The sequence below is a fragment of the Manacus candei genome, unplaced genomic scaffold (assembly GCF_025592945.1).
Source record: "Manacus candei isolate 608988 ecotype Guabito, Panama unplaced genomic scaffold, ASM2559294v1 h1tg000028l, whole genome shotgun sequence".
NCBI lineage: Eukaryota > Metazoa > Chordata > Aves > Passeriformes > Pipridae > Manacus > Manacus candei.
In genome coordinates, this window is record NW_026138076.1 from 19,260,351 (window position 1) to 19,283,190 (window position 22,840).

At 34.1% G+C, this 22,840-nt stretch overlaps 1 protein-coding gene across 1 annotated transcript in view; it reads left to right on the plus strand.

The window, feature by feature from the left end:
• Window positions 1–22,840, plus strand: part of GPM6A (glycoprotein M6A) — a 118,685-nt gene that overhangs the window by 91,070 nt on the left and 4,775 nt on the right. The window contains exons 3-6 of the mRNA XM_051790216.1: window positions 3,279–3,435; window positions 15,879–16,032; window positions 18,053–18,129; window positions 19,373–19,438. Of these exons, the coding sequence (XP_051646176.1) occupies window positions 3,279–3,435; window positions 15,879–16,032; window positions 18,053–18,129; window positions 19,373–19,438 (454 nt within the window). The remainder of the gene's footprint in view (window positions 1–3,278; window positions 3,436–15,878; window positions 16,033–18,052; window positions 18,130–19,372; window positions 19,439–22,840) is intronic.

A 22,840-nucleotide genomic window follows, 5' to 3' on the forward strand; every position in this document is an offset into this window, starting at 1 on the left:
CCACTGAGAATGTTTTCACTCACCTCTGACTTGTCTCTGCTGGGATAGTCTACTCAGTACTCAGTTTCAACCTGCGCGTTGAGAAGTTAGCATTGATGGCTTCCATCAATACCTTCTGCCAGAAGAAGAAAGTGTTTTCTCTAGAGATATTTTAATATTCATCTTGTTGGATAGAATCCAGTTTCAGATTGATGAATTAGGGAATCTCCTTAATATGGAATAATTAATGAGCCAGCAGCAAAGACCTTAAAATTGAAAGACCAACTTGATTTAAATCACAAATTGAAAACAGTAATGTTTGTGTTTTTAGCATTTCTGAATGCAGTGTTGTGAGGAAAAGCAGATCCAGAATCTGTGGACCATCTGCCAGATTAATACAGTATGAAAAATACGGTTTAGATTATTCTATATTAAAAAAAAAATCAGGATGTTTTCCACAATTATTTTATGTTTAGCTCACCATTCATCTTATTCTTCTCAGCAATGTAGGTTATCTTCATAATCTTAATTGTCTGACTTTCAGTAGAAAGTGACCTGAAATTCATAATTATATAGTACTAATGGGACTTCTGTGTTTAGTAACTAGGTATTCAAGATTTCTTTTTGTTCAAGAAATCTTGAACAAAAGATTTGTTCAAGATCTATTTAATCTATTAGGTTAACCTAATAGATATTTCTCCAATCTTGTCAGGAGTACAAAATTTATCTTTATGATTACCTCCTTTCTTTGCTCCTTAACTACCTCTTTCCTTCCATTCCAGCTTACACAAGTGTAAGCCCTGCTTGTCTTTTTCCTTTGTCCTTACCCATCTTGCCCATTGGCTTATGTTCATCACCCCTTCTGCCATTCCCTTCTACCTCCCTGGTTGCTCTTAAGCTCTTTCTACAGCATTTGAGAATTTGCTGAAGCACAGATGGCAATTAATCTCCCTGAGTTCATCCACAAAGAATCACGTTTTATTTTAAAGAACGGCAATTTGCATTTTACAAGGTCTATCTTTTATTATCTATTATAACTTAATTAGAAAATAAAAGTTTATGTGAACTGTATTACATCCTGCAGAATAATTTGATAGCAAGGCTATCTTCAAAACTATGTATATACATATATAACGTTACTGTTGTAATATGTTTTCTTTAAATACAGCAGACACTAAATGTGGTTATATTCCAATATGATTCTATCTGGCTTTTAAAGAGGTAATTAAGTGATCATCTCACAATTTTTGTTTTTCTTTTTACTCTTTGCTATATCCAAGATCCTTTTGCCTTGGGATAAATCTGGCTATTTCATCTCATGTAGTCTGATCAGTAGAGATTTTACTACTCTCTGTAATGTGTGTATGAGAAAGAAATTGATTTCTATATTTGGCTAGTGTATAGCTATATATATTTTTTCTTTGGGGAAGGAAGCCTTAAGTGAAAGTTATTCCTGTAGATGCACATAAGGCTAAGGAAAAAGCAGAGATCTCTTAGTACAATTTTTGACACAAGCAGCTCAGTGGGAGACTCAGCACAGATGGTTTAAAGGGCTGTTGTAAGGACTGAAATAGTCTCCGGACTTCCTGAAAGTCTTAATTTCTTTAGGGCAGTGATGACTTGTAACTGAGCACATAGGGGTCTGTGAGGAGCTGCTGCTAACAGAACTCCCATACTTCAACCACTGGTGAAGATCACAACCTTTTAAGATATATAACATAGGAATATGAAGATTTTTATAGAATAGTCACAAACTTGCTATTTGTTTTTGTGATTTTTTTATCAGTAATGACAAGAAGGGATTAAAACGGTTTTTCTGTTAAAAAATTAGGAAAATGGGATTTTTGCAATGTAATCAGGATTTATATATATTAAAATAAGTGTCATCTGCATCAGCTTATACTGTCTATAGCATTAAATTTTTTTCACCATTTTAAATAGTTCATGTATCTTAATTTATCCTAGTTTTCACTGGAGTATAAAAGAAAAGAGATGTAGAAAAAGAGCTGGAAGAGATTTGTTATTGGAATGTTAGGGAAAAACATATCCTGTCATTCCAAGACATTTACAGTACTTCTCCCACCCCAAGTCAGGTCAGAAGTTTAATTGCATTGTTATGTGACTAATCCAAGCTTAAGATACATTCAATAAAGTTGTAGACACAGTCATATGTCTGAAGTATCAACTATAAACAAGAACCTGACTTTGAATCTTTTGAAAACCATTCAAACGCAAAGATATTTTAATGAGTTTTTAATGGGTTTTTGAGCTTTGTTATTGTATTGTACACATACAATGAGTATTGAGAGTTGTCTTTTGGGTGATGATAAAAAGTATGCTCCTAAGAAAATGTTAGCATTAAATATTGCCTTTCATAACAGTAGAAGTATTAATCTTTGTCTTAAGAAATATCAAGTATGGGTAGTGGTTTGGTGCTTATCAAAATTAATCTGGCAGATCCTGATGGGTCTCTGCCATATTTTTTGTCTTATGTTGTTATGAGTTGTTACTGGACAATATGACTGGAACTTAGTCATATCTTAAATCTGCACAATACCATTTTCTAGAGAGTTGCACAGCTCCTTCCATGTCATGTTGATAAACTGGAAATTTACTGTGGCTAATTTTCAGAAAAATTCAAGTAAGCTTTCAAACCTGTTAATCAAAGGCAGTGGTTACTAGTTATGTTTCCAAGTTTAGACAAAACATTTAGGGCAGAGAGGCGCTGCCATAAATCTTTTCAAAAACTCTGTTAATGAGAGAACATTTAAGAGGCAGAGTCTCCTTGAACCAGTGTTTAGTTTTTAGGCAATGCTGGACAGAACAACCACACAACCCAGGTAATGTTGTCTGTAATGGACTGAGCCTTCGAGGGCTCTACACGTTACACTGCAAGCCACACTTCCATTTCTTCAGCTCTAGGTCTGTGAAATGATGTTTTACAGGCTCATTATAGAAGAAATCCAGATGATCTGATGTTATTTTTGTGATAATATGATTCTGTTTTGAAGTTAGGGATGTCTCTTTATGACTTTGTTATTCTGCTAGACAGTTTGTCCATGGGAGAATAATTTTTATGTTTAATTAAATGAAATTGGCCCAGTGTTTCTTATATCAATGCTATTTTATTTCAAAGTTCACTCCCGTTCTCAGCTTCAGCTGTCATTATGGCACATCAGCACTTAAGCTTACTCCAGTGTAAAATCTTTGAGGCTTAATGGGTCTGATTATCTCACCCTGAAATTTCAGAGTAAGCTTTAATATTTATTCAGATAATTAATTTTTGCTGTTCTTTACAGGATTGACATCTTCAAGTATGTGATATATGGTGTAGCAGCTGCATTCTTTGTATATGGCATTTTGCTGATGGTGGAGGGGTTCTTTACAACTGGTGCCATCAAGGATCTCTACGGAGATTTCAAAATCACTACTTGCGGCAGATGTGTCAGCGCCTGGGTAAGTGGTTAAGAAAACTTTTGTACTTATGAAAATTTCAACATCTTTTGTATATTTTTAGTGCCTTGTGATGTTAATTTTTTGTGTTTCTTTAATATTTTGTGATGTTTCAGTTTAGTGGTTAAAAATTATAGCAAAGCAGAACAGAGCACTACAAATGTTCTCTGTATTGGTGAAACACTAAGTTAGGAGCAATTAATTCCACCAGTTGAATGGAAAAGCTTATTAGCTCAGCAACATAAACTGTTCTGGATAGAACTAAAACTGCATAATGCCTCCAGCTCTACTGGACAGGACATATTTCTTACTAATATTTTCAGTTATTTTAGGAATCTTTCCTGTTCCTCTTTGGAACAAGCAGAGGCCTGTCATCAGGTTTTATTTAGTTTCTAAATGGCAAACAGCCCATTTTTACTTCTATGTTAATCTGTGGTTTGAAGAGGCAATTCGCTCATGATCTTGGAAAACCTAGATTCAAAAAATTATAATTTGTACTGGGAATTAAATGCAAGTTTGTCATACTAAAATTGGTGACTGTTTGACCTGGGATTATTTTAACACCTCTGTTCAATAGCAGGTAAGTAACTAACTTTTTTGGTATTTGACTCTTCTGCATCTAGGGCAAGAGGTCTGTGCATTTGGTAGCTGTTGAAGTTGGATATTTCTGCAAATACTATCAGTATCAACAAATCATATTTGTGATGAAAAGTAAATGATTAAATACAGCCAAGTAGATCTTGGTGTTATGGTACATTTAACTTTTTGCTTTATTAACAACAATTGTTATATAAAATAGTAGCAATGTTTGGGTTTCCCATTGTACTACAACTGTCAATATTTATTACACTGGAATATAGTCTAAGAACAAATATAAGCAGTAGTGTGCTGGTTTAAGGTAAACTGGCAGGGGAAATGAACCTAACTCAAAAGAGAGATTATAAATCAGAATAATAATTTAATAAAATAATACAATAAGTACGATTACACAGACAAACAATTGGTTTTAACCCACAAAACCCAAACGTATAACCCAGCACCCTGGAGCATGAACAGAGTGGTGTTTGTTGGGCCCCCTGAGTCCAAAGGAAAAGGAGAGGGGAAAACCTGTTGGTGAGAGTGCTGTTGCAGTCTGGTCAAGAGTGGTGATTGCAGTCTGGTCGAGGGTGGTGGTTGCAGTCTGGTTGAAAAGTGGTGGTTGCAGTCCAGTCGACAGCGGTGGTCTGCAGTCTGGTTGAGAGCACTGATCTGCAGTCTTCCTCTGGATCCCAAGACTGATTAAAAAAGTTCCAAGACTCCAAGATTATATATTCTCCAGTTCAGATAGGAATGCCCAGTACTTCCCTCAGGGTGGGGAGTTCCACAATGGGTGTGAGGACAGGGGGCACCCTCCTATCTCACAGGCCTCTTAACACCTAATTTATAGTCTGAGGAGTCAGGCTGCTCTGGGCAGAGGGTGTAAATAGTCTATGGATAACAGTTTCTGGGAAATGGCATGGAAGGCTATAGAATACACAGTTTTGGGTTACACCCATACAGTGATGAATTGGTCCCAGCTGTTCTAACTAGGACAAGTAGATACTTCCAGTCATACAAAGACTATCAAACTAGTATTTTGGATATCCTGACATTTAAGGTTAAACTGAACACAGATGATGTACACATTGTAAATTGGGGAATATAGCATGTATGCCATCCCTACACAGATGCAACACGTTCCACAATAATCCAGTGTTTTCATCTTTTTTCAGTTGTTCCTGTCAGGTGCCATTGTATGATTTTGGTACTTTGACTAAGGTTGTTTTGAAACCTTTAAATGAATATATAAATAAAAACTGAAAACATTTTAAATAAAGAGCAGTTATTGCTTATACCAATACTGCTTTCATCTCCTGGAAAGAAATCTCTAATCTATATTCACTGAGAACCTACTAAGCTAGTTCAAATTTTGTACAGAGCAGCACAATTTTCAGAACATTAGTTTTCTTCGCAGCTCCCATGAATGCTTGTCCTCAATACTGCAGCAGAGAAGTGCTGCATCCTCTCACAGTTTTGATGCCCTTGCAGTATTAACTGTAATTCTGTCATATGTGTCTAAAAGAAACAAACAGTTAAACAACTATTGTATGGTTAATAATGCTATTGTTATTAATGTTTTTTAAAAATTAATTCCTTCAGCATTTTACTTTCCTTGTCAGTAATTTGCAATGTTTGTGGTTTACTTCAAGAAACCTTGGGTTGATTGTGCAGCTAACATTAAGGCTGTATACTGTTTATGATTGCAAGTAAAATTAATCCATCAATTATTATGAGTTAAATACATTCTTGTCATTCATGCTATTGAAAGGGGTTGGCAGATACTAGAAGTTGCAAGAAAGCTTCCTTGTATATCATTTTGAAATAGTAATTTTGTAATTATTAAAATCTAAGCTGTCAAAAACTGAACAATTGGTTTCTTTTAGCAATACCTTAAAACTAAATGCACACACAGGATATCTGTAGTTTTGAAGAATTAAAATTATAAAAATGGTGCCACATCAAGAACACCTTTGTAAAAAAATCCAGTTGTATGATTTCACATCTAATTTGTTGATGTATTTCCTGATAGCAATTTAGCATGATAAGATCTGAGAATTAAATCCTGCAGCTTCACCATTGTTACCAGTTCCTTCTCATTAATATTTTGCATGAATAAATTCTTTATGTCTGTAACTAAACCTTTTATGAAGATGGAGACAAAAATCTATTAGAAAATTTGAAGGAGGAAAAGTTTATTTTAACTTTGTATGATAAACTGTATTTCTATATACGGAAATAAGAAAAGTACCATCTTTCTGTCCTTCTTAGAGATATATTCTTTGAAAAATAGGCTTTTAAGAACACTGATAGCCAACATCTGGGAACTTTTCATGTGCTCTTCCTGACCTCCCTCCTTAGCTGTAAATAGCTCACTTTCTAGGTCTGCATGGGGAAAAGGAATTTTTTTTGCCTAAAGTAATGCAAAAAGAAATAGTTCAACCTAACCTTTCCAGTTACTGTATAGTTGATTAATCAGCCGATCTGAGCATTCAGAGGCTTAGCATCCAAGTCATGCCAGTGCTGCCATGGACTATAACCTCTTATATCTGAGACAGTGCCTGTGAAAGTGACAGTGAAAAGTCTCATTGGCAACATTTGCAGAATTAATTTACTGTGAAAAGTAAACCAAAAGCAATAAAACAATACCAGTCTCATTTCAGGAGAGATGGCTTTTAGTCTTCATTTTTCAATGCCAGAACATGCTTTTAGAGTATTAAATAAACAGTTATATATAACTGTACTGCAGCATGATTAGTGAAGAATGGGAGACAGGCCTGAAGCCAACTGTAACACTGTTCACATGTTTGCAATTTAATACTCTCCCTATTTATATTCATCTAACTTGATCCTGGAAAGTCTCATTTACACCTTGCTTTAGAATATCTGTTTTAAGTGTCAAAATGAAAAATAAAAAAAATTAAGAAAGAAACACAATGAGGATTTCTTCCTCATTTTACGCTATGAAATTGGAAAGAAGGATTGGAGTTTTTTTTTTCATCAGAAAACATTGTATAAAGACTTCATCCTGACGGTTGTATTTCTATTTCTTTGCATCTTACTTTTTAAAAGAATCTGTGAAGGCTGTAGAGAAAGATGGTTTATATTTTAAATTGCACTGACATGTTTCTTCTGTATCTTCAGTGTTTAGGAACTTTTTATTTTAATGACTGGATTTTTTAATGACTGGATTTTTTTCTGCCTTTGAAAATAATTTTGGCTACCTGAATACCTATGTATTATTTGACCCATAGTTCATGAGTCCTTAAAACATGAATTTCCAAAAATATTTCCAAATTTTATTTTGCAAGAAAAAACATGGAGGCTGCACAAATGCACAAGTGCTTTGAAAAACCACCTGTGAACTTGTCACTTCATCTTGTCCTTACCAAACCAGTTATTCTAGAGATAATGAAACTGCATCATATTGACATTTGATTCTTTGTGTAATAGGAGGAAGAGAGTTCAGTGCAGGCTCATCTGGCTTTCCCACCCAGAACAGATGCATTATTTCTGAATGCAAGAAATGAAGCTCTCATTTCTGGAAATTAGATACCATATCTGAATTATCTGGTGCAAAAATGCTGAGCTGACAGACAGGGAGGCTTTGCCTCTGATTGAATACTGCTCTATCTGAGGAATGCAGAATGCTTCATACCACCATGCTTCTTCATTTATGAGAAATAAAGGACCTTCTCTCCAAGACAGCAGATGTACTTATGGGTCTAGAATCCTTTAATCCAATCAAATAAGGAAAGTGTCTAAAAACCACTTGTCCCCATACACATTAAGCAGTGTATGCCATAAGTAGTTTGAGACAGTGACATGGGAAATTGAGAGGATGAGATTCATATGGTGCTCTGGCCTTTTAGAGTGCCTAGTTGAAAAACAGAAACATCAATTATTGCCAGAAATCATCCACCCAGAAGCTAATGGTGAAGTCACCTTTAGAGAGAATTTATTGTGACACAGATGTGTTCCACCTAACTAGGAATGTCACTAAGGTTGTCAAGAGAAAGGCCTATGCTCCTTCAGTAGTTAAAGGAGAGAGAGGGTTAGACAGACATTCTCAGATAAGCTGAATTTTTCTGCTAGTGACTATCCTATTTTCTGCAAAGACAATAACCCTCAAGTCTTTAAAGTTATGTCCTTTATATTAAGTGCATAAATCAATTATCTACATTTAGTTGGATGTATCCTGCTTGGTCTCTTTAATTGGAGTTTAGATGAATAACATTTACTGTCTAAACACTGCTGGAGTTAGTACTAAAATAAAACATACTAGCAATTTCTGCTAGTCATTTTATCCCTGGATAAAATAACCAGTGTTAGAATTTCTCTGGAGGACTGGGTTCCTTGCAATCTTCTGCACTTGTTCTTGAAATAGGAAGGACAAGCCCTAGTAATACTTCAGAGTTCAGCTGAGTGGCTGAGAGAAATATCTTTATGCCATTGCTCTTCCAACTACATTGTTAAGATACATACGGTTACTTAAAAAGAAGAAAGAATGCAAGGGCTTTTTTTCTCTATTTGTTATACTTTGAGAATTTTTTTGCAGTGAGCTCAGAAATTATTTTGTTATATATTTCTACTTTTGTTCTGTCTTACTTCTTTAATCTGTCCAGGATTTTTTGTTTTTTTTTTTTTTCTTTATTGTATACTTCCAGATTTTCTCACTCAGGGATATCACACTTATAAAATCATACTTTCATCTGATCATTCCTTTTCTCACATAACTTGCCATGTGTTGTATATTCAGTCCTTTTGTGGACTGCAGTGTTCATTACTTCCTTTAATATAGGAGTGTGGTAGACATTATAATATGCCTTACCAGTAGCTCCTCTTGGTCTTGCTGCTTGCTGACAGAAATGTCATTGTTAGTGATAAACCAGACAAAAGGTTTTTACTTCAGATTGTGCTGTGTGTCTTGCATATCAAGGGCAGATTTTTTTCTTGGCTTGTAAGCTCAGTCAATAAATAACTTTTGTTAACGAAACTGTTTTCTGAAAATGTGCTGCCATACGTTTCTAAAGTGTGCTTGACAGTGGGAGCTGTTACACTTTCTCCATGGGCTTTACCTTTCTATTATGGATCATCATATATTGTTCAAGATGATAGCTTTATTTCCCCTATGTTCAAATAATCCTTCTCAGTTTTAACTTGAATGCTTCATCAGATGATCACTGTTTTCCCTGATCCTTGTTTGCACCTGTCTCCCTTATTATTTTTCAGTACATCTAGATATCTTACTCTCTTTATACTTATTTAAACCTTTGAATTTCAGTGATATTATCATAAATTCATGATTCTTTTGGTGCAAGATGTAATCATTATCCATTATTCAGTGGTTTCTAGCCTGCTTGTTTTTCAGTTCTCCCACTTAAAGTTACTGTCTGCAAAATCCATGGAAACTGTAAACAGTTCTTCATTCATATGAAGTACATCTTCCTATTGATGTCTTATAAACTCATATTTATCTTTCTAAATATTTTTTGGCATCGATTGCCCAGGAAGGAGGTTTTGCACTCCAGATGTAAACCATAAGCTGCCCAGAGTGGTTACATTTTATTTAAGACTTTTTAAAGGTCACATTTTTAGAATTCCTTGGGTGATTATTGTTATTGACTTTCAGTGCTTAGCAAGACAGAAAATGAGAAAGAAAGGTCCCTACCCCTTCATTCTCTCATAGGCTTCTCAAACCCCATTAAGAATACATAAGGAAAGAGCTCATGTTCATATTTTTGACAGCCAAGTATAAACATCTGTTTAGAGAAGTTATAAGTGTTATTTCTGCTTTCTAGTTTAAGCTTCACTGTCTTGTTTCCAAGTACAATCCATGCAAACTTCCTGAACAAAAATTGCAATCTTGGCAATGTGAAAAATGTAAACCATTTGTATAGTGCAGTCTTTTCCCAGCTGAATGCTATATCTTCTGTGTATAGAAAACTTTGCACCACTGAAGACCACTGCAGTATAGATCAGGATTTTTTAAATAGGTTATCAACTATTTGGAAACAAAATACCTGGAAAATTTACTACTAGGACCAGCCTACATTGGCAGGGAGTAGGTCATGATGAAACTGATTTTTCATATTTTATGTCTTTGAATTGAATAGTTGTGTGACCATAGTCTGCAGATCCCATGAAGAAGGAGTATTTAATGAAGATATCTACTCCACATTTTTAAAAAAGCAATTTTAAAGCCAGATTATTTATCTGTAATTACATTTAGACACAAAGCCAATAGCTTAGCTATGTTCCCAGACAGTGTTAGAAAAACACCACCAAAAAGAAAACCAAAACGAGGAGGATAACTTTGAGAATGTGAAAATATATGCATTTTGAGAAAAAGTAATTCCTATCTGGAAGATTGCAAAATTAAATAGCAAGTTCTGATTTTGTTAAGTAGCAGTAAAGATCCAAAGATAAATTTCTGTAGGGCTCCAGAAGCCTGTTGGACTACAAAAATTACACTGTTGCCTGAAGGACACATAAAATAACTAATGCTAACAACTTTAAGCAACACAATGCTACAAAACCATCACCATTCTAAAGAAAATTCAGAAATAAAAGAAAAATTAGACTATTTGGTTTTTGAGGAAGTACCTAACAGACAAATTATATGATCTTCAGGGAAAATCTAGTCTTGCCTTAAGCCATCTTCTTCAAACTGATATTTCATGGATTTTTTTACAAAACATTTCAAAAAGTGAATCAATTTGTTAGAAAATCTTCTCTTTTTATTTCTGAGGTGACAGGGGAAATCTTCTCTCCCACTGTTACTAACAAATCAACAGTGTAAATCAGAAAGGAACCCAGCTTTTTATGTGCATCTAAATGGTTAGAAAGCAATAGACATAATGCATGGAATATTTTAACTTTGAATTACAAATTTAAAGGAAATTTTAGAAAAATGTATTCACAGATGAAAAAGCAGAAATTAACTGTGAGAATTGCTCCTAGTTTTCACAAAATCAATTTTTCTTCCATCTAAACTATTTGTAGAAGGAAAATATTTAAAAAACCCTAAACAAAACTGTACCATAAAATGGAATTCCAATTTTCTGGCATTTAATAACTTTCTGATAATAGATTTTAACTATCAAAGGAGTGTCACACTTTGATAGTATTTACTATATGGATGAAACCCAAGAAGCCTATGAAAAGAAACTGGGACCAATATTGACTTTTTTTTTTTTGAAGCAGTTGACTTGAATGCAAGCCAAAAAGAATCAACCATATGACAGTAATAGCATACCATGAAATCTATCCATGTTTCAACAAGACTCTTGGAGCTGTGCCTGGGAGTATAATATGTTAGAGAGAGAGAGGGATGAACATGTTTTGAAGAGACAATAATAAATGCCCAACAAGTGATTGTTAGCAATGAGAGTGATATTATAGACCAAGCAGAAGAGACTTTGTAAGTGTGCATTTTCTGTGATTTACAGTGCATTATAGTGGTAATATCCGAACAACAGTCTCTTCCAGCAACATTGTACGTAAAATGCAATAATTTGAAATTTTACTTCATCTTTTACTTCTCTTGATGAATGAGGCAGGAATTTGGAGATGCTAGTTAGCACAGAAATTAGAATGTTAGAGACCATTTTCTTGTAAGCTAGTCAACAGTCTTTCTTAAACATATTTAGATTTTATACTGTGTGTGTAATAAGGGGGTCTGTGCATACCAGGAGAGATTGGTTAGGATGGCAAAGGGTGATTGTAACATTGATATATCAATGAGTTTAAAGACATCCGTGTAATTTTTTCAGTGTCTGATTTATTTGGGTTTAAATAAATCATAGTATTTTTGGTTCACTTTAAACTAAGCAGCAAAGGCTCTTTTAGCTTCTTCATTGTTAAAATAATTTCCAGAGGAATTCAGAAAGTTTCCTACTTACTCTCTTTCATATTTGCATATGGGGAATTCCACATTTAAGATGATGTTACAAACAAACATTGGGAAGAAGTTAAAGTATTTATGTAGAGATCATTCTTTAAAAATGCAAAATATTGCAAAAGTCTGCTGGATGAATTCGGAACCTATCAAAAGTGAGAACTAAACACCTGCGGTGTAATAATACAGATGATGAACAGGAACAAAATATCTATTCTTTACACTAATCTGTTGTAAAAGTTTATTGATAAAAGGAGGTTACTTAGTCTGGACTGTAGATGTAAAGTACTAGTCCAAATCATACATTATAAAACACTTAATGCAAATAAACAATAGGTCTGAGATAGGAATACATGTTAGTACTTTTAAATTTGACTTCCTGTAAACTGAAGAAAGAACCGTGCACTCTATCAGTACAACTTCATCAAGACAAATTTTAGCACGTGAGAAAATATGTGGCAACTGCAATGAATAATTTAAAAAGAGTGTGTAAATGTGTTTATGCAGAATGCTCGCAGGATAAGGAGACAGTAGCATTAACTCAGAGGAATTTCTTTTAGTAAAAATTAACAAGCCTGAGGCAGAAGGCTTGAAAGCCAAGGTCACTTATGAACTTGAAACTGGGTAAAGTGCTAAAGTTAAAAAGTTTTTGTTAATATTAAAATCAAATATATGGGCAATTGAAAGTGAATGAGATGTTTGAGAGACAGGGTAATTCAGGAAGAAACTGAAAAACTCTTTCCATTCATGCTCTGACTGGCCATCAAATGGTACACAGAGCCTTGCTCTGACATGCAGCTGGGGAAATGCACCCAGAAACACAACCACACAATGCACTGTGGAGGTCAGCTGCTCTGCTTCCCAGTATTACATAAGAGAAAGCCAGGCTAACCCTGGGCTCATCTTAGGTGATGTCCAGCACTGACAGGGTTTCATAATGAAGCACAATAGGCTTTGGGCAGGATGGAGGTACATGATCTCTTTAGATGCAGTTTTGATTTCTGGTAAAAACTGTCAAAAGGAATTTCTGAGGCTGTGAAGAGATTTGGAAGGAACCTCTTAGATCATCTAGCTGGAAGTAAACATTTTGTGTGTGTGTGTGTGAGTGAGCATAAGATAATAAATCTAGATGAAATATAAACGCAACAATGTGTACATCTCTTTACAAGAGCTCATGTCATGGAGTTCATATATTATAACTATATGATTAGATTGAGAGGAAGTGTAAAAGTAAGTATTGAGTGGTTTGGAACAAAATTAAAATTACATGACAACATGAGTTTTCTGGAATTAAATTTTATTTGGGCACTTCTTAATATGTTGTTATGTTTCTGTATTATTTTTCTTGTAAGCAGTAGTGTCTTCATAAAATAAAATGAATGTTTGTTTCCATTTCAGTCCATGTCTCTCTGTAGTAACAGTACCTTCTAGATATGATGTCACTGTCTCTATCCCTAGGGTCACTGAAGCCATCATACAATGTTTCTTCAGGGGTATTAAAATATTTATAACAAAACTAAAACAAGAACAGTGTTTGAAATTTAATGAATGTGCTTTTCATGGGACAAGTACCCATAAATTAGAAAGAAGGAAGGAAAAAATAAAGCAGTAACTGAAATCTTGATCTTATTAAAATAGATAGGATTTGGGTAATGTTTTCTGTGGAAACAGGATTTAAACCAGCTATGACCACCATGAAAACTGTTGTGCTGCATACATACCATTTCAGAATACACTTTGAAATATCTACTTCCTGACACTGATCTGTTTTTGTAAAAAGAAATCTTTCCAGAAGGTTCATGATTTGCCTACTTTAATAATTCATAACTCAGGAAAGCCATTACTGGCACTGAAAGGTTTACATAGTCTGGCAAGAAGGTTTTACCAGCCTTGGTGTTGGTACAAGAATATAACCACTACAGAGGTTAAAGATTTGTTTGTTCAAATAATTATTCACTTTAGCTATTTTTTGGCAATGTGAACTGAATATCAAATAGTGAACTTTTATCTTCATGATTTAGTAGATGAATTTCCCTATCACTTCCAGTTTATTTTGGGTTTCCTTAGAGTGAAAATCAAACTGATCAGAGAAAGTAATTTTCACTATAAATGCAATAGGTAGCATACTAAAGAACAAACTGTGATACCTCTTTAAGATGCTGTTTCAGAAATCTTCAGCTTGTCACATAGCAGAATGCTACTTCAAAGGAGAAAGATCCCTTTGAATCTCAGGAGATTGAATTCTGAATTTAATTCCTGGAGTGAACAGACTCCTTAAGCATTCCTTACAAGTTCTCTAGAGCAAAGACGGAAGATTGTAATAGCAGAGAAAATTATCTAAAAAAAGACTTTAGTCTTTCCAGTGTTTTGGTTTTTTGTTTTTTTGTTTTTTTTTAATAATTCACAATTTCATTAAATTCTAACAAGAATTTATAAATGTGCGAAATTAACCTTTTTCTTACAGTCCTTGCAGCAGGAAATATATTACTGCCCAGATCACATTTCTGTGGTTTGCTTTACTGATATCAGTGGTTGCAGCTTCCAGGCATAGCTCACATCTACCAAGTGGTTTAATTTGAAGTTTTGTATTTTAGTTACTCAAAACAAAGGAAGTTTCTGTATTTTTTCCCTCTGTCTTCTTGGTGTTATGTCATGAAATTTAACATGCAATTGGTCACTGGCTGTTCAGCTGGAAGTGATTGAAAGAGGAAAACTGAAGTTCTTCCTTTTCTAAAATATGTTTTTAAAATGAAATCATCACTTGAGCCACTTTTTTCTGAGATAACCAATCAGATTCTTTTTTTAAAAAAGAATCCCTTCCATAAACAATCAGGCAGTTCTCTCTGAGAAGGCAGCTATCATCTGACAGTTTTCTCCTGCTATTATTTTGTGCCCAAGGCAGATTTTTTTAGAGGCTAATAAGCTCTAATTTTTTCCCCAGTTTGCTATACCAATGCTTTGTATTATTTCAGCAGGCTTCCTAAGTAAGCAAAGCTACAGGGAGTTTTATCCTTACTACAGATCAGAAAGTAAAAAGATATTAAATAGGAATTTTAATTCGCATCGTAAGACTGATCTTTTTCCTCCATTTGGTGATAATCACACAATAGAAGGATTCTCAAATCTGTGTGGAGCCCAGTCATAAAAACAGTTATTACATTTCAGTAGTGTAACTAATATAAAAGATTTAGGACTTCATTAAATTATTATGGATGTGCTACACTGAGAGATATACTAAATTTATTAAATATGACTTGTTTCATGAATTCTGGAAGGCTCAAAAGTAAGGCTTCAGACTTACTTGGTTTTGAAAAACTCATAGAATACAAGCTAGGTTGCTGGTTTTACTTTTAAAGTACTTCTAGAATATAGGCAAATGAAAATTTAAAGTCTGTACTGAGGCAGTCTTCTTTCTTATTTCTTGCTCCTGCCTTAGAAAAAAATGTGTGCAATTCTTTAGCTTGATAATAAACTGAGATGTAACACTTTAGTCGAAAATTCATAGCCCTGAAGAGAATCTACATTTCTAAGTAATTTTCCAAGTACTTATTTGTAAATGAGTGCCTGAGAATGAACCAGAAGATGTTTCATTAGCTTTAACACTGTAATATGGAGAGGAAAAAAAAAAGAAAACAGTAAAAGAACAATAACAAAACAAACAAAAACAAAGAGCATGTACAGAACAGTACTTATTTGTGTTGACTATATTCCCTGCAATAGATGAAATAGAATTTCATCTATTATATCAAGCAAATAAGACACAAAAAATATCTACTGTAAGATACTGTATATTTGTTATAGACTTTGCTATCACTTTCTCTATTTAGTCACTCACTTTCCAGTGAGGACAGAAACTGACAAAACCAGTCAGAAATGCATTTGTTACTTCTCTGTGGTTCCTTTTTATGCAATGGAGTATCAGTTAAGTTCTGACTTACCACTGGTTTTGTTTTTCTCTTTTCTACTGCAGTTTATTATGCTGACATACATCTTTATGTTGGCCTGGCTTGGCGTTACAGCTTTCACTTCTCTGCCTGTTTACATGTACTTCAACCTGTGGACCATTTGCCGAAATGCCACTGTAGTGGATGGAGCTAATCTCTGCTTGGATCTTCGCCAGTATGGTATGTGAATGAAGAACACAGAATATAAAGCAAGATTTAACAAAATTGTTAAGCGTCTCTTTCTATCCTTTTACCCACTAGTCAAGGCAGTGTATGAGAGATGAACTGCATTTCCAGACTTGATAAAATTGAGTCAGCCTTGTCCATCTTCCCAGAGTACTGAAAATTTGGTCTGGGGCTTCTGTTTAGTGTCTTCTTTTGAGATTGCTGGAACTTGCCTAAAATGCTTAATTAGTCATTTACCTGAAGAATGACTCTTAAATCTTGTGGTAGGACACTGACTTGGAGATGTGAGGTCCTTGGGTATTATCTGTCCCTGCGGAGGTGAACTGGGACAGGACAAGGTTCATTGCTTTCAAAAGTTTTGATAACAGTAGAGAATGGTAGAGAAAGAGAGAGAGAGAGAGAATGAGAGAGAGGAGTGGGGCTAAAACCTGAATGGTGGAGGTTAGAATAGTGTGAGGAATATACACATACATGTGTTTTGATGGGAAGGGAAATTTGGATAAAAAGGGATTTGAATCTTAAAAAGTCTGAGAATTCTTGTGTGAGTAATGGTGATTCAATTCCTCTCTTCCACAAGACTGATTTAATTCTAGATGTTCTGGCCTCAATGGTTTCTCTTTGGGTAATCTTACTATTGTTAGGCAGTTCCTTGGTTTTCTTTTGTTGCCTTGGTCTAATATAAAATCACAGTAAATTTTAATTGTTATTTTGATATATAAAAGAGACTGTGTTGATTGGGCATGAAACAGTTTCATTCACAGTAAACATTCCAATTGACCTGAAATAAAATATTTGACATTATTGCTTTCAAGAGGGGAAAAAAAGTTGGAATTTTTTATTTTTTGGTTTTTTTTTCCCTACACTGCATGACAGGTGAGTTGAGAAAGCCATTATCTGTATAGGTCCCATCAAGAGTATTATTTTTTATTTTGTTAATATTCATGCCTATTTTTTTATTAATTGTACTTAAAATGTGTATAGAACACTAACGTATAAAGTGGGTATAACGTACCTGTTTCCTATAGATTCAGTGCAAAACTGACTGATTATTAATAGGAAAGAACAGTACATTTTTCATTATAATTGAGTTATTACAGTTTTCTTCAAACTAGTCTTTATTATCTGGACATTAACTAAAGGAAGCAAGGTAGCAGTTTCTACTTATTCTTGCTGATAGAGAAACTATCATTACAATAAAGTATATATTTGGGCAATGCTATTTTATAACTTGTGAAAGCAGCTTTGTACCTGATCAACATGTCTGAAAAAAATATACAGCAAATTTCTCCACATGAAGGTAGAGAATATGAACATGGTAAGTGTATATACTGATAAAAATGAAGAATTAAGGTATTTTCAAAACTGCCTGAAAAATTATTACTCACATATTTTTTTCTAGGGCTTTTACTAAATAGATGATGTGGTAGCTCTGTGGCTGAAATTATCGTAGAATCCTAGAATATTTTGTGTTGGAAGAATCCTTAAAGATCATCTGGTTCCAATCCCCAACCATGGGCAGGGACACCTTCCTCTAGATCAGGTTCCTCAGGACTCCATCTGATCTGGTCTTCAAAACTTCCAGGATTAGGTCATCCACCACTTCTCAGGGAAATATGATCCAGTGCCTCAGCACTCTCACGATTAGGCATTTCTTCCCTACATCTAATCTAAACTCTACCCTCTTTCAGTTTAAGCCCTTACTCTTGTTCTATTACCACATGCACTTGCCTAAAGTCATTCTCTGTCTCTCTTGTCGGCCCCTTTTAGTTACTGCAAGGCTGCTGTAAGGTCTCCCCAGAGCCTTCTCTTCTCCAGGCTATACAATCCCAAGTGTCTCAACCTGTCTTCACAGGAGAGTTGCTCCATGCCTCTGATTGTCAACAAAAATCAGATTTTGAATGTTAAAATAAGTTCTTCAAAGAAGAATAAAATTTTTATTTCTTAGCTTTTCTCATATAAGTAAGTATATATATAGTAGGCATACTAAGTAATGTGAATATTTATTCTTCTTCAGGTATTGTAACTATTGGGGAGGAAAAGAAGGTTTGCACCTCATCAGAAAGTTTCATCAAGATGTGCGACTCTAATGAGGTGAATAAGTATGATAACATTTTTGGTAAATCCATAGTATATGTTATAGTAGGAAGGAACTGACGTGTGTTTTCTTACTGTTAATATTCTAATTATACTTATGGTGATGAATAAAATCATAATGAAAACTAGTCTTTTGCCAAATACCAAATTTAGTCAGTGCAATTTCTCCAGCCATTTGTTTTCTAAATACACTTATGGTTTTTTTGTTTGCGATTTTTTAATAATTCCATTATCATCTACTTCGTTACTGAGATGTTTGTGAAAGCTAACACACCTGCTGCACAATGAATAATCTTTATATTGAATCATTATTGAAGATCTTATGATTACAGTTGTGACAGGAGAGTAAAGATTTCAAATGGATTTGGCCAGGCCCTGTAGTGTGTTAGGGTGGTAACAGTACACTTTTCTTTGTAGCTTTTCCCTTGGGCAAATGCCACCTGTTTCAGTGCAGCTGAGGTTTCTGGGTTTTTTTAAGTTATAAAAGATGAAGGAGGGACAAAACAAAATTACATCTACCTAAAACAAAGAGAGGCTAAAATGTTGATCCCTCTGAAGTTAAAGGGTGCTTTGCTAAATGTTTCACTGGGTCTTACTATGTTTGAACAAATCTTTGAGTGGAGGTGCACAATCTGCCCTTATACCTTTTAGCATCTAATACAATGCAACTCTTCCAGTGCAACTCTTCTCTGTGGCTGCTGTGTAAACCAGGTTACTGAAATTAAAAACAAATGTAATCATTTGATTTGGGTTGAGGTGAGGAAGGTGGTTAATTTGGATTATGCAAGTAACCTGGTTTATATTATATCACTACGAACAAATTCAATCAGCAAATTTGAGAGTAAAGTAGATCAACATGTGAAGATAGAAAGCTATTGCTAACAAGGGAAAAATGGTTTTTTCTTAGGCTGGCTCTGACTCTAGAGAAGCCACCACAAACATAAATCTGTAGATTAATATTGTAACAAAAAATAAATGTTGTAGTGTTTATTTTTAAATAGTTTTCTTAATATTTTATTATTTAAATGGTATGTTTTTAAATAGAGTAATGCTTTGTCTCCAATATGAGTATTGTAACAAAAACAAGCATTATGTAGTGATGTACATGTTAATTTCTTGGAAATAGTATTCCTAGTCAGGCACCAGGGAGGTAATTATTTGCACTACGTTATTCTGACTTTTGTTCAGTTTCTGTTTGGTGTACAACCACAAAAGTCCCTTTCTTTGTCTCCCTTTGCAGCTAAATATGACATTCCACTTGTTCATTGTGGCACTTGCTGGAGCTGGAGCAGCAGTCATTGCTATGGTAAGCTGACCAATACTCTACTCCTCATCTGAAATGCTAATACATTCTGATTCTGACTGAGGATCAGCTGCTCCATTTCTGTACTATCACTGAATGCTATTACTAAAATATAATTCTGTAATTTAATACTCTTTATCTTTTTCTTTTTTTTAAATATATTGATGATTTCCCTTTGAAGTAGAATATCATTATTAGTTTTTTAAATAAAAAAGCACGTGTAAGTACATGCTAAGAATTTTTATTATTCTCTTGCTGTGTTCATACAAGTATTTGAATTCACGTGTCTGCCTCATGACCATAGTATTATACTTTTATGATCTGTGATGCTATTTTAGGAGCAGAATACTTTTGTCAGTTCTGTGAATATATGTGAATGTTGTGGGTTTTTTTCTGTCAAGTCTAATTTTTTAGCTTCTTTATAATGAAGATTACTTTAAATTTGATGACATTTTGTCAATGAGAATGCTCCACTGACAAAAAAGTGTAAGAGCTATTACCCTGCTCTTCTGCCTTTTGTCTGCTGTATCTGCTTAAACATAAAGATATTTTTAGACTCATGATTCTGTACCACTGTAGCTTTGTATTATGCACACTGGAATGGAAAATGAAAAATAACTATTACGTGGTACTGATGCATTCATAAGAAAAGTGTTGTTGGTGGTGATTACTATATACTACTTATACTAGTAATTTTCTGTTGAATCCTAGGGCCATGATTTTTTTGTTATCCTCAGAGTTACATTTATAAAAAGGGACAGTCAGAGAATATTCAATGAATCTAGTGTTCCTGTAATATTATTGATTTTTTTTTGTTCTTCCCTTCTTTTTTTTCAGTATTACATGACAGCCTGCCAATATAGCAAAGATAGCTAAATTAAAAATAGATATTTTAATGTAATTTTTGTTTCAAGACCACAAATAATAATTATATTAGTAGAATACATTTCATATTAATAATTTAATTGATTTTCCAATCTGAGATTTGTCTCATTACAGCTGCAAAAATTGTGACCACATATCTATTATTATAATATATCATTAGTGTCAGGAAAGTTTATCCAAGAGATCATTAGTTTTCCATTGCATTATTGTTTTTAATTTTATCAGTGGTAATTATCAAATACTATTTTGTTCAGATAAAAATTCTGCGTTTCAAAGAAGAGTTTTGAGTCAGAATAGCCAGCAAAAGATATTCAATGAAAAGGAACACATCCTCAGTGAAAGGAAATTAAGTAGTACATTGAGCCACATAGTTTAAATACATGATACTTTCAATGAAGTTTTAAAAAACACCCTTCAAAGCTCACCATATCAAAGATGCCATAGATGTGTTACAAGAAGAACATATCCCCTAGGAATTCACTGTGATGGTGCATATTTATTCACATATTTTTTAAGTGTTACCCATACCCAAGTGTGCTTTCTATTGGATTCTGTGACTGCACAGAGTGGCCACAATAACACTGTTTCGACAACAATATAAATTAATATTCTAAGTGCTGCTAAGTTGTGTAGTGTCCCAATGCTGGTAAATATAAGTTTTATTTAATTTTTGCAACTGTGTTATATATATTTCAATTTTGTAATTGTATTTTTTGCTTTTAACCCATCATTGTAATCTGCTAGGTACCTAGTGAAGACCAGCACATTTCACTCTTTGATGGTGATAATTTCTAAATCCAGCATACCAGGCCACATTTATAGATTGAGTAGTGTGCTTCACACTTGACACAATAGCTCAATGACAAGGGACAGGATACGAGGGAAAATTCAGAATTTTGTGATGGGACATGCAGGTTCTTCCTTTAGGGAAGTTTACTTTCCCAAGGAAAAAGTAATTTAAAGGAGAAAAAAATGAATTTTTGTCCTAAATATCTCATCTAGAAAGAAGAAAAAGTCCTTTTTTTTTCCCCCCAATATCCACACTCAGATTAGTAGATGGAGGTAATGTATCAGCAGTGGGCTAGGGCACAGAACAAAGTGTGCAGAAGCCATTTAAGTAAGTGGAGAATGAATGCCTTTCACTATATGTACTGTTGTAAGAATAATCACAAATATGAATTGATAATGTTTCTGTATATCTAGAACAGCAGCAGATCTCCATGTCTGTGAAATTCAACAAGACTTAACAGAAAAATGAGATTAAAATACCAATCCTTTACAAATAAGAAAGCTTGTGAAATTAATACCCTCTTAAAACATTTCTTGCAAACAGTTACTTTAAGCTAGAATAGGTCCATCTGACTAAAGTGGTGAGTGTATTGTATTTATGGCCAGCCGTTAATAGTAGTGCATCATCAATGAGACTGCTGAATAACCGAGTTGGTAAAATCTGCTCTATGAAATGACATTTTAAGTCATGACATCAATATACTCAGCTATATCCTCACTTCTGGATTTGTAGACGTTTGCAAGTGCCAGATTATTTGATATTTGAAGATTTCTTGAACTCTTTAATGCCAGTATGATTCTACGAAATTCACCAAAGAACCAGATCGTTCATAAATGTTAAGGCCATCTCTCTCCAGGATACTTCTCATGAAACTGTATCTTAAAAACATATTTTTTAAAAAATGTAGTTTTTTATTGCAAATCCATGACAAAAATTGTTAATACTTGAAAAAACATTTAGTCACAAGTCACAATTTCTCCATATCTACTATTTAACCTCTCTCTTGGGCTCAGATTTGTATATGAATGTTAATATTTAATCTGCAAAGAAGAGTGCTGATTTGGGGTTCAAAAGGAGAACTGTCGTATGTGTTTGGACTGATGTATAGAAAACCTCATATTTTTTACCGTATGTGTCAGAGAAAGCTTTATTTTGTAGCAAAGGAAGATGTCAAATAGTTTGCTTTGAAAATTTATTATTCTTAGACATCAGACCAAGATGAAAAAAAACAAAAACCCCTGATAGAATGTCATAATTTATGTCATAAATGCTTTTTATGATCTTGATCATGGAAAAAATAGCCAGGATTTTGAATCATATTTAATTTGTACAATGTATGATTCTGAAAAGTACTGTTCTTTCTTATGTCTGAATGGATAATCAATGGATACAGAAAAGATCATTGCAGTAATATGTATTAATTTTGCTGTTGTCAATCTTGTGTCTGATAGAAGACAGAAGTTGTTTAAGTGTAAAATCTAGCATTTCAAAGAGTTCATTGTAAAGCCAGTATCCATCCCACCTGTGATGTTTTCCCAAAATCACTACAGAAAAAACTTAATTATGAGATGCACCTTTTCCCTTTTCAAAAAGTGAGCAGTACTCTTTTGCCCGGACTTACACAGAAATTAGGTCCTGTAAGATGGAGATGCGATGAATTCTCCTGAAACAGGAACAAGTGAAAAAAAGTGGTCTAGTCTCTCTCCCCAGTATAATTGTGCTCTTCTGCA